The sequence below is a fragment of the Tyto alba genome, unplaced genomic scaffold (assembly GCF_018691265.1).
Source record: "Tyto alba isolate M040663 unplaced genomic scaffold, T.alba_DEE_v4.0 Super-Scaffold_7, whole genome shotgun sequence".
Classification (NCBI taxonomy): domain Eukaryota; kingdom Metazoa; phylum Chordata; class Aves; order Strigiformes; family Tytonidae; genus Tyto; species Tyto alba.
The window spans coordinates 23,999,232-24,018,276 of record NW_024881328.1 but is presented as its reverse complement, the minus strand read 5'-3'; the positions used below and the strand labels follow the sequence as shown (position 1 = coordinate 24,018,276).

General features: G+C 40.2%; 1 protein-coding gene across 4 annotated transcripts in view; it reads right to left on the bottom strand.

Annotated features, from left to right (window-relative positions):
- RAPGEF4 (Rap guanine nucleotide exchange factor 4) overlaps positions 1-19,045 on the bottom strand; it is a 156,157-nt gene that overhangs the window by 55,429 nt on the left and 81,683 nt on the right. For 3 of the 4 annotated variants that reach the window (XM_032989700.2, XM_032989704.2, XM_032989702.2), the window contains 2 exons: positions 425-478; positions 19-125 (listed from right to left, as the gene is read on the bottom strand). In XM_032989700.2, coding sequence (XP_032845591.1) covers positions 19-125; positions 425-478 — 161 coding nt within the window. The remainder of the gene's footprint in view (positions 1-18; positions 126-424; positions 479-19,045) is intronic. The other variant, XM_032989701.2, reaches the window with a different exon arrangement.

The following is a 19,045-nucleotide window of genomic DNA, read 5'->3' as shown; positions in this document are numbered from 1 at the left end:
TACAATCAGCTCACACACCTGTAAGTCTTCAGATGGTATTTACGATCTCTTATCATGTGAGGGGCTCGGGACAGAATTGAATTCCGCAAAATCTTTCCAGCTCTGAGGATCTTTTCTGAAGGAACCTTGGTGATCATGGAGAAAAAAAAGGGACCAAGACACACAGATTTTAAACTTTCTGCAATCTCTGTACTGCCTTCTGTAAAATAAAACACAAGTTCTCTTTTCCCTAAATTAAAAGTCCTTGCACAGATGCTTACTTTTGCAGAGCAAAGTAGTGTATATTCAAGATTTTAAGCCCCACATGCTTATCACATCTAACAGAAAACATCACTTCAGCTGACACCCATCACACTGTTGGAAATAGGAGCCATTTCCACCTTGTCTAGCGGCCTGGCTCTACAGCACACCTATGTCCTATTACCTGTGTAATGGTTTTAGTAGGACGATGTGAGATGTGAGGTTCAGTAAGAGGTGTCTGAAAAATAAAATGAAATTAAACACATTTTTAAAGGCTGAGCTGTAAAATAAAGTAAGGGCTAAAATAAAAAACTGAACAAAGAAGCTGTAAAAACAAAGAATGATGTGTAAGTCCAAGCTCTGCCCAGGGGATGTGAGCAGAAAAAGCTCCCTGAAGACATTCGAAAGACACGTTTGGCTTTTAATGCTCAGCAAACTAGAACAGTGACATGACATGTGGAGATGAATAACAAATGCATGTTAAACTTTCTAAAGTATTAATGAAGTGTGCAATGGCCAAACATCACACCAGATCTGAGGTCATAGCTAGCTCTTCCACTTGCTGCTCTCTACCCACAGTGGGCACAACAGCATTCCTCCACACACGGCTGCCTCCACCATTCAGTCCCCCACCACGGAAACTTTATCCTCTTTCAGCACCTTTTTCTGTTCAGCTCTCTTCTCCCTTACCACATAGCACAAGAAACAGGAATGAAAAAAAAAGCTCTGCTCCCACTATCTGTCTTTTCTAAACTATCATCGGGCCTAGCTGGAAACCCTTTTATAGCTGCTCTCTGAAATGCAAGAGCACGCAGGCCACTTGCAGAGACCTGGGTAAGGACTTTCACAAAGGGACTGATGAAGGAAAAAGAAAAGAGTAAAGCAGGTGACTTGGTTCTGCAAAGGGAAGAGTGAAAGGGAAGACTATCAGGGCTCTACAAGAGAGAAGCAGGGAAGGGGATGAGAGAAGTGGGAAAACAGGCACGTAACGAACTGGTGAAAGGAGAGGAGAGAGAGGAAGCACATGGCACAACAGAAAGAGGGAAGCAGAAGGTTAAAGGACAGTAGAAATGGAGACAAAGGAGAACAAAACTGAACTTCAGCAGCCACCTCAGAATGATGGGAAGATGTTTTGCTTGGTTGGGACTAGTAGTTAACAGCATGGACCAAATTTACTTCTAGTGTGAAATGTCAGGAGACACAACACAAGGGCTGAATCTGGCTGGCGTTCTGGGCTTGCCAACAGGGCAGCTCGTACCAAAACCAGAGGTCTCCCCCAAGGGCAAGACCCTGCACCTTAGCCCACAGCAGCCACGGCTCCCTTACACACGTACAGCAAAGGCAGGACAGCCAGGTCGGAAGTACAGTGAAACACGTGCCATGTACTGCTGGGTTTCTGGGTACTGGTTTTCTTAAACTGGGCATCTGTTCATTAGCACCCACAGGATTTTAATGATGTGACAAAGTCCTTGTAGTAATCAAATAGTGCTAGGAGCTACAAATGCACCAGGAGACTATAGGTCAGCTGGGAAGGGGAAAATGAGGGAAGCACATGATAGAAATCAATAAAGGCAAGATAATCTTAACGGGGGGGCCTGTACATGGAAAACAATGCAAATGGTTTTTCTTTTCTACTCATACCTTACAAGAAGTCCCTAAGAAGGCAAATCAATACAATTAAAATTTGATTCCTGATTTTTCTCAATAATAAGTCAATATTATTTCAAAGACTCATTTAAGTTATAAACATTTCTGTCCCACCAGAAGGGCAGTAGAACATCCCTCAATACTTGGCTTCTAGAACTGTGTGGAGCATGCTTTAGACAGTTTACATTTGGAGTTAAAGCATGCCAAGAATAGTAAGAATCTTCTGAAAGATGCCTCATGCAGAAAAAAACCCACTGAATAACAGTTTCAAACAGGTATATAAATAAACAATGAATTCAGAGATATCACTCAGTATTAACAGTTTTTGCTTCCATTTTCTTTCAACAGGATTTCAAGTCCTCATCCATTTCAGTGAGACTGAAGGTAAATATATGCTTAAATGGTTGGCTAAATTGGCATTGAAGTCAGTATGGAAATTATTTTTAAATTCTACGTTCTTAATAGTTTTTTGTTTTTGTTTTTGTTTTTTTTTTTTTAAATCAATAAAGCACAATATACTCAACCTAGCTTCCAGATTTTAATTCTAGTTAGGAACATACTTCAAAGAAGAGATAAAATGTGTAAGACAAAAAATATAAGAGACTTTTACAGCAGTAGACTAGTGAAAATGAACGCACATTTTTGTTCTTTAGAGTTTCCATTAAACTCCAAGAAACATGCATAAAACTAATAGGTGAAAAAAACTGAATAGGGATGAAGATTTGTCACTAGATCTCCCATCCTAATCAAAATAGAATAAAAGAGAGCATGTAGAAGAAATCTGATCCAACCCAGAAGTACAGGAAAAAAAAAAAAAACAAGGTGAAAGCTAAGTCAAGAATCTGCAGAAAGCAGAAGGAAAGCTTGTTCACCTACATCTGATCCTGACCAATATAGAAGGATGAGCTGCGAAGACAAAAGGTAACTTGAATGAAGATGATCATGAAGATGATCATGAAATGATCCAGTGTCAGAACTTTACAGAAGGAAGTAAGAGCATCAAAGTAAAAACAATGGACTAGGAAGAAAAATTTCCATAAACATAGAATACTAACAGTTAAATTCCTGGAGCAGGTTATGGGGGAACAAGTGTAAGGTAAAAGGAGTTAAAGAGAGCTGGTAGTTATTTAAAGAAACAATACTAACCACACATAGAATATATACTTGCACAGAGCTAGAAAGTGTAGTAAAGACTTAACTTAGCTAATGAAAGAGCTCTTCACTGAAATACAAGAAGGAAATGCACAGAAAGGAGAAAGTAGGGGGTTTACAAAAAGCAAGTATAAAAAATAAATTGAATAATGAAGGACAGAATTAGAAAAGCAAAGGTATAAAATGAGAAAGAGCTACCAAGAAATGTCAAGAGGTAACAAAAAATATTCCACAAGTACATTAGTAATAAAACAAAGGAAATAAACAGTGCCTATCTACTGTTCAACAGAGGAAAATCTATTGACAGATAATTCAAGAAGGCCAGAAGCGGTTAATTTATTTTTTGTATCAGTGTTCATTAGAAAGATCAGTGGCAGAAAGATGGCTAATATCCTAAGTAGCAGAGTGACAGGAGTAAAATCTCGGCCTAAGAACCCAAAAGAATGGATGAGAAAATATTATATAAATTAGCTATTTTCAGATTAGCTGGGTTTGTAGAATTTCACGCAGGAAACTTGAAGAGCTTGAAGAAACTTAGAGCGCTGCATCCATCTCAGAACTGTCAATAGCCACCTTGGAACCATCAGCAACCACCTCTGACAACTCTTGGGGACTAAGGAGAGCAGCAGAAGACAGAAATAGGGGAAAAGGAGGAGCTGAAAAATTATAGACATGTCAACTTAACTTGTCTTCCTAGAAAAAGTCCATTTGTAAACACCTGGAGAAGAACAGGGAGATGAGTCACATGTGATGCATATTAATCAAGGACAAATCATGCCACACTGATCTAATTTTTTTCCATGACCACATAGCAACATTTGATAGACTACGAAAAAACCAGTAGATTTTCAACCCTTTACCTTAGTAAGACTTTGACACTGTCTCATAACATACTCTCTTCTGCAAAGAGCAGATTAATTTTTTACAAAATAGGTGCAAAGCCAGTTGGAAAAGTGTTTTGAAAGCAATTACCAGTGAAGCAAAGTGAAACTGGCAGCCATGCCAGAGGTCTGTTCTGAGGAACGTTCTCAAGAATATATCACATCCAGTAATATTAAATGTTAACATGGGATGAAGTAGAATGTCCACTGATTGATTCTTCGGGAGACTTCAAGATGGGAGGGACTGCATGTACATTGGAGAATACATTCACAATTTGGTATAGTTTTGACATTGGTCTGAAAAAAGATACACGATGCTGAACACAGATAGTGCTGACTACTTTTCTGAAGCAGGCAGAATCAGCTATATAAAGACAGGGTAGGGAACAAATGTTTTAGTGCAGTTCAACAGAAAAAGAACTAAGGTTTGTAACAGATATTAAACAGAAGTGAGTAAGCAATGCCATACTTGTGTGAAAGCAACAAATATAATACTGAGATGTAGTAACAGATTAGATACATAATGCAGTTCTGCTTTAGTCAGCCTAGATAAGACCTAAACTAAAGCATTGTCTCATTTGCCTACTTTACTTCAAAAGTGTCTAAACCAACTGGGCAGAATTTAGAGGACAGCAACAAGAATAATCAGAAAGTACAACGCAAATAAAGTTGTTCAGCTAAGGCAAAGGCAAGTCTTAGCAGAAGTGTGGTAAAAAAGTCTTCAGATTCAAAAGGCCTTGGAAAAGAGGTAAGAAATAACCTAGTCCATCAAGCAGAGATGAGGAAATACAGCATTTAAATTGCTGTACAAAAGATTCAGATTACGCATTGGTGAAGCTTTTCTAACTGTGGACAGTGAATACTGGCACAGATTGCCAGGGAGGTGTGGTTCCTCCATCTTCCAAGGCTTGGGAAGATATGTAAGGTATCTGTCAGGAGTGACACAGCTATATTGAATTGTGCATGTGGCTCAGGGATGGACTGGATCCTTTCCTGAAGTACCTTTCAGCCTCGCTATATGGCACTCTGAAATTTTCAAGGTCACCTTCACATGTCTAAAATTAGTTCAACCACAACGTGGTGCATAAAGAGATGATCAGTAATACAACCCCCAAAGCAGCAAGCCCAGACTCAAGAAAGCAAGGCAGACACTCCTACTAAGGAACAATGTCGTTGCCAGCCAAAAGACATGCCCAGCGAAGAGTCCCCTCAAAGCTCCAGCCTTCCAAAGCTACTGCAGTGAACTCTGACTGCACTAGCAATGAGCTGAAATGCAACAAACGGAACCAGAGGGCTTGGACTGAGTTTGCTATAGAAAGACAAGTCATGCTTCAAACGCAGAGAAATGTAACATCAATTAGTTAATAGGAGATACAGTGTTCCAGCAACAACTTCCTGTCAGAAAAAAATGAATTCTGTAAAGGATAGTATCTTAGGGTATTAGTCACAACTTGGCTGAAGTCCAAGAAATGTTTTGTAAGGCTTTACAGTCTTGGATCTCCCATTAAGGGATGCTTAGAAAGCACTCAGAAAAACAGAAGCAGCTCTCCCTGTAAAACAGCATAGAGTGAGAAGAGTGTTTGATTACCTTCTTAACACATTCTAGTATCTTTGAAGAATTAATGTGACTAAAGTACACACATGTTGCACAGAGCTGTATGACTGCAGCTACTCAATGATCACATTTTTCAGAACTTCTGAATATGGGAAAAGTTATCATGTGGAGAGCTCAGACATGCAAGCCAATTAGAATAGTTTACTATTTATTACCCATCTCGTGGCCACAGCAGTGACAAGTGTACCTGCTCTTAGCTCTCCTTCAGCGTGAAATAAAGCAACATAGCAGTGCTATCTTGAGCTTTAGCTACTTCATGCCCTTTCCCAACTAGTGCACACACAGACAGTTTACTACGATCTGCCGATCCCCCCTGAAGGGGAGAAGGTGCATATGGGTCTGGAGGATAGAAAAGGGAAAGCTGCAGGTGTTGGTAGGGGGAAGCAGAAAATGATCATAAGAAACTGTGACAAAATGGCTTTCAGCATTAACATCGGCAAACTCCGTATCTGTACATTTATGGATTCACATTTGGGCCATTCAAACAAACCCTTCATGAAGCCCATCACAAAACTCCCTATTTAAATTGCATTGAAGCAGGGAAAGTAACAATTTTAGCCTCTCTTCCTTTGAAGATTCACATGTTTATGCATGAAAGCAATACCACAAATTTAAAGAGGACTATTCATGTGTATAATTTTATGCACACATTTAATCTCTGGAGAAATAGGCCTTAGATTGCAAACTATAGGGCAGGGACTGTCTTTATTTCTGTGATTCTTACATCACTGAGCAAGTCATATGCAAACAAATAAATAATATAATGAACAACAATAATAGAGACCTAACATGAGGTCTGTATTTGTCAAGTTATTTGAATTTGCTAAATAAAATCCAAGAACATCTCCAATAAAGATACATTTTTCTATTCCCCTTGTTAAATAGCTGTAAAAAGATGTTTCTTCTGAGCCTTTACATATGAATGAATGCTTTAGATCTACAGCAATTTGGATCTGTATAATCAAATGATGGAGGGGACATAACTTACTACTCTCAAATATTAACATAGAAAATGTGTATTGCAAAGGACTAAGATGAAATGAAACAAAAGCCAATGAATCATGTTTTTCCCATGCCCTCACTGTAGCTCATCGCTGAACAGAGAACAAGTTTTGGTATTTACTGGAGTTAAGCATGGCATGTGAAGTTACCAGGGTGATCAGATAAACCTGTGCACTACTTTTGATCCTTTTATTTACAACTGGGGCACTGAAAAGAACTTCAATGACATCTGTTTTCTTGCTGGCTGCCAGGGGATCCAGAAGAAACAAAGGACAAAAGCCACAGCAGCAGAAATAGCCACATCACTAAGAGGTCTGTTGGTTTTACATCCTCAGTATTTACCGCTATTGGTGACTTAAGGCCTAATCCAAATCCCAGTGAAATCACTGGGAAGTCCCTAATTGACTCAATGGGGTTTGAGTCAGGCCCACAGCATTTGATTCTCCTAAGAGTATTTCAGGAAGCAGAGCATCTTTAGCTCTTACTAGTTCCAAATGGCTTCTGATGACTGCCATTTATGACTGACATGCTTGAATATCCTTGTATACATCTCCTGAAAGGCTACAGTGCCCCATCTGGTTCACATGGAAGGGAACAAAACTTACAAAAAACCATTCCCACAATATGGTGAAAGTATAGCCAGTCAGTAAGACACATGTGACAATTAGTGAAAGTCCCCACAGCCCTCCCATACAACACCCCCCTCCTTATATTCCTATAATTCTTCTTCAAATCCATACGTTCATTTCCAAAAAGTTGCCTTTTTTTTTGTAGTACGTCATCTGAGTTACTTCAAATCAACGGCATAGATAAGAATTCCAAAGATGAAGAGCCTTTTTAGAGATGACTCTTTTTCCAATACAAACCAGTATTTCCAGCGCTACAGAACAACCATGCATCAAAGATAAAGCTCAGCATATAGTATCATAGCTGTGGAATTGCACTTCCAGGTGAAAAGCAGTCTTGGATAGAGTATCCTAAGTCAACTCCATTGGTCCTATTTCCACGTGCAGAGAAAGAGTGTGTCTATGCAGAATGCACCAACCTCTGCTAGGCTGTTGCAGGTAAAACAACGTACTTACGTGAATGCAGCTTGCTGAAAAACATGAGAGAAACAGCTGACCAAAGATATCCTGTCATAAAAAGATCCTTTGAAAAGTATTTTTATCAAAATTTGAAAGAAAATGTAACTAATACAGTAGGAATTTCTGTGCTGTTAGCCCATGCTGGATCTCTGGTGCAGCCCTATGTAGAACATGCTGATACACTGACCAGTGCTTGTCATCAGAAAACAACCTATGTCATAACCTCTAACCAACCCCCCAGGGTACTGTCGTGGTTTAGGCCTGGTTGGCAGCCAACCACAATGCAGCAGCTCTCTCTCCCTTCCCCTCCGGCAGTGAGAAGGGACAGAGAGCCAGGCTTGGGGTTTGAGATAGGACTGGGATGGGGAAAAATTCCCCTTTATGATCACGAGCAAGAGGCAGACTCGTTAGGGGAAGAAAAAAAAGAACATACATTTATTACAGACATTAACAACACATAACAGAGTAGGACAGTGAGAAGCATTGCCACATCTTGAGAACACCTTACCCCCACCCCTCCCTTCTTCCCGGGCTCAGCTCTGCTCCCAATATCTCTACCTCCTCCCCCAGTGGCGCAGGGGCAGGGAATGGGGGGGTGCAGTCAGCGCTGCCACTTCCTTTATCTTCGGTGAGGGTAGTGTCCGGAACTTGTTCCTCCTGCTCCATCGTGGTCCACCTCTCACAGGAGACAGTCCTCCACAAACTTCCTCTGGCATGAGTTCCTCCCATGGGCCGCAGCGTTCCCCACACTGCTCCGTCGTGGGTCACTAACTTTCTCCAACTGGATTCCCTCCCACGGCTGCAGCCCTTCCCGAGCTGCTCTGGCGTGGGACTCCCCCGCATGCTGCAATCCTCCCAGTGCTGAATTACAGCAGCGGGGCTGCCTTTTCCCATGAGAACCCGGCCTTCTTCGGGCACAGAACTTTGATCATCCCAGCAGGAGCCACAGGCCATAAATCAATGTCTGCTCCACCGTAGATCTTCATGGGTGGCGGGGGGGGGGGGGCACCCTGCCGTCTCACCACAGGATACAGGGGAGTCTCTGCTCCAGCACACCTCCCTCCTCCTTTCTTCCTCCGTTCCACCACTGACCTTGGTGTTCACACAGCTGCAGCAACTCCTCCTCACAAGTCCCACTGCCCGTCACCACGTCCCTTCTTAAATATGTTATCGCAGAGGCGCAGCTGATTGGCTCAATTTCCCAAACAGAAGTGGAGCTGGCTGGGAGCTCGGGAAGCTTCAAGAAGCTTCTCACAGGGGGCCGCCCCGATAGCCCCCTCCCCTGCCACCAAAAAAACTCCACCTTTCACTCAACCCAGGACAGTACACAATCGGTCAGAAACTTTGGCACACACTCCCTGCCACAGGGACTTCTGATGGGTGGGACAGGTCACCGGGACTGAGCTCTGTTCAACCCAGACCACAGTCATATCTGCAGGGAGACCTCACCACGTTCTTCCAGAAGACAAAAAAAATGGAAATAGAAATATAGTCATCACTACCGTGCAGGAACCATTTCAGTCACCTCTTCGCTATCTCCCCACAAATGTATGTGCCAGCTGAGAGAACCAACCTGTTCTCCCTAGCATCCTCCACAAGACAGAACTGGCAGCCAAAGACCAAAGTGCCTGCTCATGTCTCCTAACTGGAAATATCCAAAACTGACAATGACTGATCCCATGCCAGGTCTGTAGTTAACACAGCTGCACCTGGCAATTAACAAAGGACAAATTACCCAGAAAGGGCACTTGCTTCTGCTTTTCATCTATGTTTAACAAACAATGCAATTATTAACAGAACCTGCAGCCAGTCTAGATAGTCTAAAATTGTATTACCAAATCATCTACAAACCACCCATGGTCACAAATGACAAACATATAGTTTCTTAAGAAACATCTGTAAACAGCAGAAGTGGGAAGCAGGGCAAGGTATGGATGAAGGAACACACAGTCACAAGGATGTCTGTGAAATTACAGAATTTCATAGAAACAGGAATTAATCACATTTTTAAAATCTTCTGAGTTTCATAAAACTACAGCACCTGTAATCTAAATGCCCATATATTAACTAATTGTAAACTAACTAAACCAAGCAAAATAGACTAGTAGAAATTGTCAGGACCAGGGGTTAAGACAGCTCAGTTTTATTCTTTTTTTCCAACTGCATGACCTTGCACAAATCATGTAATCACACTGTATTTCATTTTCCACTTTTGGAGAGAGGGATACTAATAATTTCTACCTTTGTAAAATGCTTTGAATACTGTCTGCAAATGGGCTACTATCAAAATATTCAGAGTAACGATGACTGTTTTAAAATCTATATTCTTTAAATGTAATACTATGTGAAGACTAAGCTGTATTTTAAAATACATTGTAAAATTGCTTTTCTTTAGCAATCTACATGTATTAATAGCATAAACAGGAAAATGTGTCCCTTTAAATTCTCAAATACAATCAGTGTAGCAAATTTATTTTAGAAAGTTAAACTGAAATTGCATTATTAACACTTCTACAATGTTTCTTTGACAAACTGTAAATGTCCATCCTTTTAACACAAAATGATTCAGCCATTACCAAAAATGATACTTCATGGTGAATGTCAAAGGGAAAAAGAATATTGAAACAGACTATGACCAGTGCACAAAAAACCTCAGAACACAGCTAATGATGTCTTATTTTCCTGTCATTTTTCTACTTCCCTGCTACAATGAAACAGCTGCTATAACTACACTGCATGTATTGAATAAAATGTCAGAAAATGCTAACTCTGCTGTGAGCATTCCTGATATTCTGATAGAGGTGTGACTACAGTTATCATAAGGAATCTCAAGCCAGCATTGTCATGGGTTCCTCTGTTTCTGCATTTTTTTAACCTACAAAAGAATAAAGCGTTTTTTTCATTGTCTCTCACGAGAATTAATGGTTTCTTAGTATCTATGGCTTTAGTAGTATGTTTATCTGAAATTATCTACTTCTTGAGAAACAAACTGTAACGATGAAGATGAAAAAGTATGATAAATATTAGTCAGCAAGGTTACTGGTTTTTAAGACCTGCCTCTTGCCGCTGCTATAGGTACACAGCAACTATTCAAAATGCAAACTGAAGGAAAGCTAAAGATTAATGAGTTTCTGGAGGATTTATTTCACTTATTTCCAGATACCTTTATAACTTCTGCACATATCTGCCCCCTCCAAGTTTCCCAGGAGGCATGCCTCTAAACAACCAGGACAGGATAGGCTCTCCTATGCTTCAATTACACCCAGATGCCAGAACTGCCCTCTGAAGACTACATGGTGAAATTTTAGATGAAGTGGTTTCATGCCAAACATAAGGGTGCCAAAAACTGGAAGGAGTGTGAATGAGGGGATGAAACTGTGAACCTATTAAAATCCATGATAAAACTCTTCACTTTAGTGTAGTCAAAACATCACCTAAATGAGATAAGAGCACCACTGTCTCCTGGGTGATAGAAGTTATGTATTGTGTGACCCCAGACAGTCATTCCACCTCTGAGTGTCTCAACTTCTCCACTTGTAAAATGGGGATGAGAGCATCTACTCGCATCTCTGACAAGTGATGAGAATGAGCAACTGAAAACACTGCTGAATGCTGCAATTGAAATCCTGGAAGTCTAGTGTCTACAAACTCATTCTGAGCATTTTATAATGATTTTTAACACAGAAAGGAGAAGTCATCAAAGTGAGACAGGGCTGGAGGGCAATGCAGGTTACATCCTGAATTCCCTGAGGAGGTCAGCAACAAGGTAAAGCCTCTGGCAAGAAGGGAAGATAAGTTAATTTAAATGCATTTTGTGTCTCTTTTGGTGATTCTATGTTCCTTCTCCAAGTTCAGGACAGCACATTGTGTGAATGTACATGAAATGAAGAAACATTGAAGGAATGCAGCACATCTGCCTCAGATTCCAGCTGCCCTATCTACTTCTCATCCTTCTTCTTGTCATCCTTTTCAGAAATACATTTTTGCTAAAAATGAAACCAAGAAGGAATAATCTAACAATTTCCAGTGCAACACCTTCTGTCACCCTACTTCACAGAAGGAGATTTTTAGATCGATGAAAACATTTAGATCTAGAAAACATCTAGATCAATGTTTTCCATCTACGTAGAATAAATTTCCTAAAAAAGGTAAATGGTTGTTTCTGTAGTATATGAAAGTAAACAGAGGAAAGAAATCCTACACTGATGGCAAGACCAGAACACATTTTTAAAAAAGCACAAACATTCTTCTTTCATCCAAGTATTCCTTTACTTCAACAGCTTTAAGTCTTCTGTCAGAAACATAAAAACCACTCAAGCACTTCTGTTTAATTTACATATTTGTACGTCAGTGGAAAAGACAAGCATTCTGCTCTTGGCAAATATCCACAAAACAATCTTCTTATCTTCCCTAAAACTTCTATTTCCCATGATGTCTACAAAAAGCTTGTCAAAGTGGAAGGTGCTGATGTGCTGAACCTCTCCTGTCTCACCCAAGCCTCTCAGACTGTGCATTCATCTCCTGGGTGGTTTACAAAATTGGATTGTAGTTTTGTAAGGGTAGTGCCCTTCTTCCTAGTGCTTCTGATGTAAGATACAGCTCCAGTCCCTGGGACCCATTAGCACCACCACAGCTCTGCTAACCACAATGAACCTGCATGACCAGACAGATGGGACAAAACAGAAGGGACCCAGTCACGATGTACAACATGCATCTTCTGATGAAAACCCATCAACATCATTACATCCTCCTGCTATGACTGCACATCAACACCTGATTCAGTAACGGTCAAGCCCAACAGCATAAATTCAGGCGAGAAATACTGGCTATGAAGAGTAAGGGATTTTCTTTTTCTTTTACAGTAAAATCCAATTGTGGTTTCACACATTTAACTAGCATGAAATGAAACTCATAAATGCTGTATTAGTTAATCAGTTAATTCAGTGTTCTTCAGGTACTTTAGTGGCACTAATTGTATTGATTAAAAACATACAAAGGCATTTGGAATAAAATTATTAGATGTGAACAACATGGATTAATATGCCCTGTTTTTCACATTAATTCTGTAATGTAATGGAAATAGTCAGTAAATAAAATGCAAACATTGAGTTAATGTGCATCTGTATGAACAGTAGGTATTCCCCAAGAAGATAGTAAAAGAATAATACTATAAATTCCTGACTATATGAACAAAATATAATTAGCATTGGAAAATAGTAAATATTTCTTATTTGTAAATTTTCTGCTTCCCTCCTCCTAACTTCCTACAGAGCCTAACTTGCTACCATTTAAAGCAGGCCTGTTCATATTTGTTCTTATTGTTTTGAATTTCAGCTCATCTTCCCTGATAACTGGTGAGGGACAGACATTTCTAAACCTACTTTGAGCTGCCTCTGTCACTAAATGAATTTTTATTGCAACTTGAGAAAAAATTGGCTCCACAAATGCACACAGAACACTGTAATAATTAACCCAAGACTGATGCAGAGAGGTGAAATTACTCTACCTGGCATTTTCCCTAGATAACTGCATCTCTTTACATCCCAATTCACCATAGTATGTTTCTGAAAGAGATGACCTCTTTTTACCTCTCTCAGTATGTAGCCCAAGCTGTGCAAATTCTGTGATGTCTGGCTTGTAGGGATATCACAGAAACAGTCCTGTCCTTGTAAATGGAAAGGGACCTTTTGTATTTATTTTATAATTTATCCCTTCTCCTATTTCTCTTTAATGTTGGTGTTAATTTTCACATCATCGCTAAAAATATTGTTCCATCCAGCAGAAATTCCGTCCCTGCCATCTATCAACCACTAACCTCCTTTTTAAACATAATTTCTAAATCTTCTTTGGCTTAATTGACTCTTTAGTGACTCTTTGTGGGCTGTATAAAGGATAAGGACTGTTGCACTATGTTAAGCAAATCAGTGTGAAAATGTTTGCAGTTCCAGAGAAGTTTAATTACTTTAATCCAAACAAGCTTGCCCAGAAATATTGAATGTACACAGAGTATTCCCACCTAACTTCTGTTAAAATAAAATCATATCTGCTATAATGTAGGAATCTTCAGATTCTCCATGCCAGTTGGTCCCCAAGTTTGTCTTGGGGAAAGGAAGATGCATCCTCCCAAGACAAACTTATGGTACAGTGAAGTCCAATACTATTGCAGATTGTCCTGTGTCTGTACTTCCACAAGGTCATATAGCACTTTCCAGGCAGCAATTCAGGTTCTCTACCCCAACACTGGTAGCAGAAAAGCCAGACAAAACATGGAAGACAGTATTTCAAGAACACTGACTGTAAAACTGAAGTTATCAAACAAAGTAGCATTCAGGAGCTCTATCAAAGCAACCTCCTGGTTTTTTTATCTCTCTTCTCCTTTCCCCAGTTTGGACCAGTATACCAGGAAGACAAGAGAGCCATGCTATTACACAGGCTCAGGACTGCTGTAGAGCAGTGGCTACACATTTACAGTATAAGGAATGCCAGAAATCCTACTGTTACAGTTTTGTCAATATAGGTTTTTCCAACATTGGCCTGGAATCCGCAGCAACTAACACTGACAGTCACCAGAGTGTGAACTGAATTGGGGGAAACAAAGGAGAAGGGGGGTGTTAGGCTCATTTATCTTGTGGATCCCTATAGTTTTGCCAGTGAAGTTGAGGGATCTTGTGTAGTTAGTGACAATAGGTTTTTCTTAGGTTCATCTCCCAGAATCATTTGGAATAGCTGCCAGAATCCAACAGCCTGCAGACAACAAGATGAAAATCTTGTTAAATCTAGACTGGCTCTGAACACAATTAAGACAACTCAAGAGGAGGGAGGGAGAGGGGAACAAATATTTGCCTGGATCTGTATGTATATTACAGCTATAATAAGAATACATTATACGAATCTGTATTTAAACACAGGACACTGAAATCACAGACATTCATTTGTGATTTAGCAGTGAATTGCCATAGAGCTGCAAGCTGGCCTGACAAAACAATCCCCTGCCAGTCGTCCCTCTGCTTCCCCTGTAGCTGACGTGGGCTGGCATAAATGCCAGGTTTGGGGGAGGAGAGAGCCTCAGTCCGTTGCCTACAGACCTGGTAGTGCTTTGTGTGGAGGTTAGACATTTGAGGCCACAGACAGTTCACAGCAGCCTCAAACAGGACTGCTGTGGTCCATCCCCTCCTTGAACCCCACACCCAGGTTCTGCCCTGTTGTTTGGGCTGGCCTTGGCCAGGAAGCTAATTTTCATCCAAAACATCAGAAAATTAAGCTCAGATAAAAGGTTTACGTGTGGCTGACAGTTCTGCTCGCTTACCACCAGGCAAGCAGGAGTGTCAGCGTGACTGAGGAGAGGGAGTGAGTAGCTAGATGTAGAGAGAAGGGATGTTGGAGGGGGAACACAGGGGAGGACAGGTGCCTTTCAGTCTCAATGCAGGCCACTGGAAGCTGCTGTGGAAGGGCAGTCACTGCCCTTCTGCTCTCCCAGGGTGCAAATGTGCTCTGCTCTGGGAGCTGATGCTCCCATCATCTTCCTATTGCACAGCCATCCTCTTCTACCTCTGCTCCAGGTGTCATTGCTGGCCCTCACGTGGTTCTAAAGTGGGCTGGGTCAGAAAACAGGTTTGGGTGAAAAGTAACCATCTCAGCCATTGTGCAAAAGGCAACAAGGAAAGAATGGCATGAGAGAAGACGTTTCTTTAGCCCCCTCAGATTTGTGTATTTGAAGTGAGCTACTTTAAAGAGTGAGGATGGACAAAGCAGTATGGGGAGGTTTACAAAGACCTAATCATAATTCGCCCCTGTTAAGCTACTAGTTCTTTCTCCATCCAGTTCTTATTTAAGGTTATTATGAAAATTATTTATACGATTTCATTGCCTAAGATGAAAACATATGGCTGAGTAATCCTAATTAGAAGCACTGTAATAACTGGTATTGGAAGTATGATTTTTTTTTTTTTCATTTTTATTTTGGAACCTCAATTATGTGTTCCTTTCATTTCTCTACTAGTCAACTCAGCTATGTGTATTTATTTCCTTACTAACTGCTATCTTTAATTTTAAGACAGCTGCATCACTGATGATAAAGCACACAAAGATCAAACGTGTTCACTATCTTATGTCAAGCTTTCTTCCAGAAGGAAATTTAAAAAAAGAATAAATAATGAAAAGTCATAAATCATAAAACTTTAAATACCTGAACAACATTTGCTCCTTGAACATCACTGGAGATAACAGTCCTAATTACATTTTTGGCTCTGTCATAGATATCTGACGTTTTTGCCTCAGCAATTCTACCTTGGAATGGCTCTAAATGAGCACCACAAACAAAACACTTGTTTTGGTGGTGGTGTTCTCTGCATGGAGCCAGCACAACAGGCTCCTGGTTCTTGACTAGGTAACACAGAAAGAAGAACAAAATCACTGGGCAGCTTTTCCCTACTATTTATTAACCTCTCAAATTTTTGTCATCTGTACACAGGTAAAAAAAGATGCTGCTACATGATCAGATCAGACACATTGATTACTTCTTACTGACTCAGAACTGTAATTGACTTTGTAGAATACCAATTTCCAGCATGCATTGTAGGACAGGCAGTCAAAATGCGCTGCGAGAGATGATATGAATGACTAGCAGTAATCTGATTTTAAGATCTCTGATCCAATTTTTCTGCCAAACTTGAGAAAATAATTACAAGATTCAAAAAAATTCATTTTGCTCTTTCAAATATAAGTGCCAAATGTGTTAGTTGTATACGCTTGACTTGCCTAAAGACATGAACCTTGAAAAGGACTATCTTTTTTCCTCAGTATAATTACCCACTCTTTCTGCCTTTCAACTGCAAGAGATAAATGGAGCATATGTGCATGTTTTTTATGGGCTGGGACAGAATTACACAGAAGACACAGGCAATGAGCAAGAGTCATCAAATGTGACTCCACAGTATATATCATCAGACTGCCCTTGCCAGCACTGGCAGGTAAGGCAATGTGCTGTTTCCCCAGACGACTGGAATTGACAGTGATGCTCCTGTTGAAAGAAGGCCCCATACCTACCTCACAATATCGAGTATTTTGCAAATTCTAGTGTTTTCTAGGAATTTCTGTTATTTTTCTATTATTTATTTTATTTATTTAAACTACGATAGCAACACTCATTCAGGTAGGCAAGAGTAGTCAGAAGGGGAAAATAATCTCTTCAGCCATATTGCCTTTCCCATGATACCCCAAGCACCTCCATAAGTAACCCTTTTGTGGGGAGGTTTGTCAGGGAAGAGATGGGTACTTGCTTACTCTGCTACTCTGAAGAAGGCCAACAGTGTGAGTTAGATGCCCTCCAAATTACAAGATTAAGGAAGAAATATGTATCATTCAGTTTTTCATTTGTCTATTGATTTCTGAACTTCTTCCTCCCACTCCCAGTGTCTGAGGATTCTCACACCAATGATCACAATCAGCTCCTGTAAGAAAATTCATTTGAAATGTATGAACACATATGAATCCCATGCTTTACAATGTTCTGAGTAAACCATCTTCCTGTCTGACAGTCATTTACTCTTTTCTGTGGCTGCAAGTTCTTTGTAGCAGAGACCTCCATCCCTCCTCTGCATCACAGCAGCCAGCACTAACAAGAATTGCAAGGCTTTAGGATACACATAAATTGCAATAAAGGCTGACATAAAAATTTAAAAAAAAAAAAAAAAAAAAAGCCAGAGAGGTGGAGAGCACCAAAGTAACAACAATAACTGCTTGAGGGGACTCTTCATTCAGCCAAATACTGTGGAAATCATACATACTAATACTTAAATGTAAAAGTCATGGAACTAAAAGACCATCTAGTTTAGCTCTAACATTGACTTGAGTATAGGGATTGTTCTCCTGATAACAGAGGAGGTCTCTGTCTCTCTGCAGTACCTCTCAATCTTCCTCTTTTCACTCTTCCCCCATGATAAAAGCCACACTACCTTGATTTGGATCTTGCAGGTAGTTTCACAGACTCTGAAAGTCATTGCAGCACTTAAAGAAGGATACGGATGCAGACACACTTTTGCAGGCTCCATTTTCCATTCCTGAGCAAAAGGCAGTGGTTGCTTCTGGAATGTTTTGCAGCTGTGACAGGAAAGGGAGGCTCTGTCTTCAGGTGCTGACAATTCAATGGTGCTGTGCTATTGGACACTATTCACTATTTTCCCTATTATTCATCTTCTCCCAAGATAAATGTGGCGATTTGTTTATATTTTAAAACTGAAATACACCTACATATATTGAATCCTCTGTTGTTATTGCTTTTAGAAAATGAAGGTAACATTTAAAATAAGAATATTCCTTTAGCATCTGTAGGTTGCAAAATTCTGTTCTTTTCCATAAAAAGTTTAATAGTTTAATTCATCTACCAAAAGAAGTCTGGTCTCCATCTCTTACCAGTCTCACTATCATTGCAGACAGCCGTATCTATCCTTTCCTTAGAACCACTGCAATGAAAATTCCTCATTGTAGAAAGAAGGGACCGTATTTTTTCTTCCAAATTCATGGAAGGGCTTCAAGGACCAGGGATCCTTGAACTGGATCAAGTATGCACTGAAAAGATATTAAGTTATTTTGTCATGTACACTGGTAAATACACAGCCGCCTGGATCAAGGATTCCATTCTTTTTCTCCACAATGCTATTCACTCCTGTATAGTAATAGATCAAATGAGAACCACTAATTGAATTTGCAGGTTTCATATTGGGACTACTATGGCTAGTTCTGTATTGGTCAGACTGGAGCACAATTATATGATTAGATATAGCAGAAGAAACTGTTCCCAGTACAAACTGCCATTAGGGTCTCCAGAATTCAGAGTACATAATGAAATCAGGGGTCATAGATATCTCATAGATTACCAGGTAGCTGAACTGGATAGCAGAAGATGAGGTTGTGCAAGCTTTTCTTTGAGGCATCGTTATCCATACCAGCATCTGGAAGGGAAGCCTACCGCTGTGTATTGTCTCCATATGGCTGGAACTGGAGATAGTGATGTACCACAACCCTCCCTGGTGGTTTTGCAACAATTTAGTTTATGCAAAGCCTACTTACGTAAGCCATCAGACCTACTAACAGTTTGGTTTACAGTAAAGAGCTCTGATGACATATAAAGACCTTCACATTTTTCAGTATGAAGTTCATTACTAACATATGAAAAATGTATTTTTCACAGACTCCTACTCATCTCACACTCCTGTCTTTGTTATCTCTCCTGCCATATGCTGTCACCATGTGACTCATTACCAGGGTCTATATGCACAGCCTCTGCATTAGCCAAATTGTTACAGGCTGTGATAATGATTGAACCCTGAGCACCTCCACTTAGAGCAAAATGAAGAACTTGAACAGACCTCTAAGCAAATTACTTTCATATAGGTGAAACTGGTACCAAAATATCAAAGCAGCCC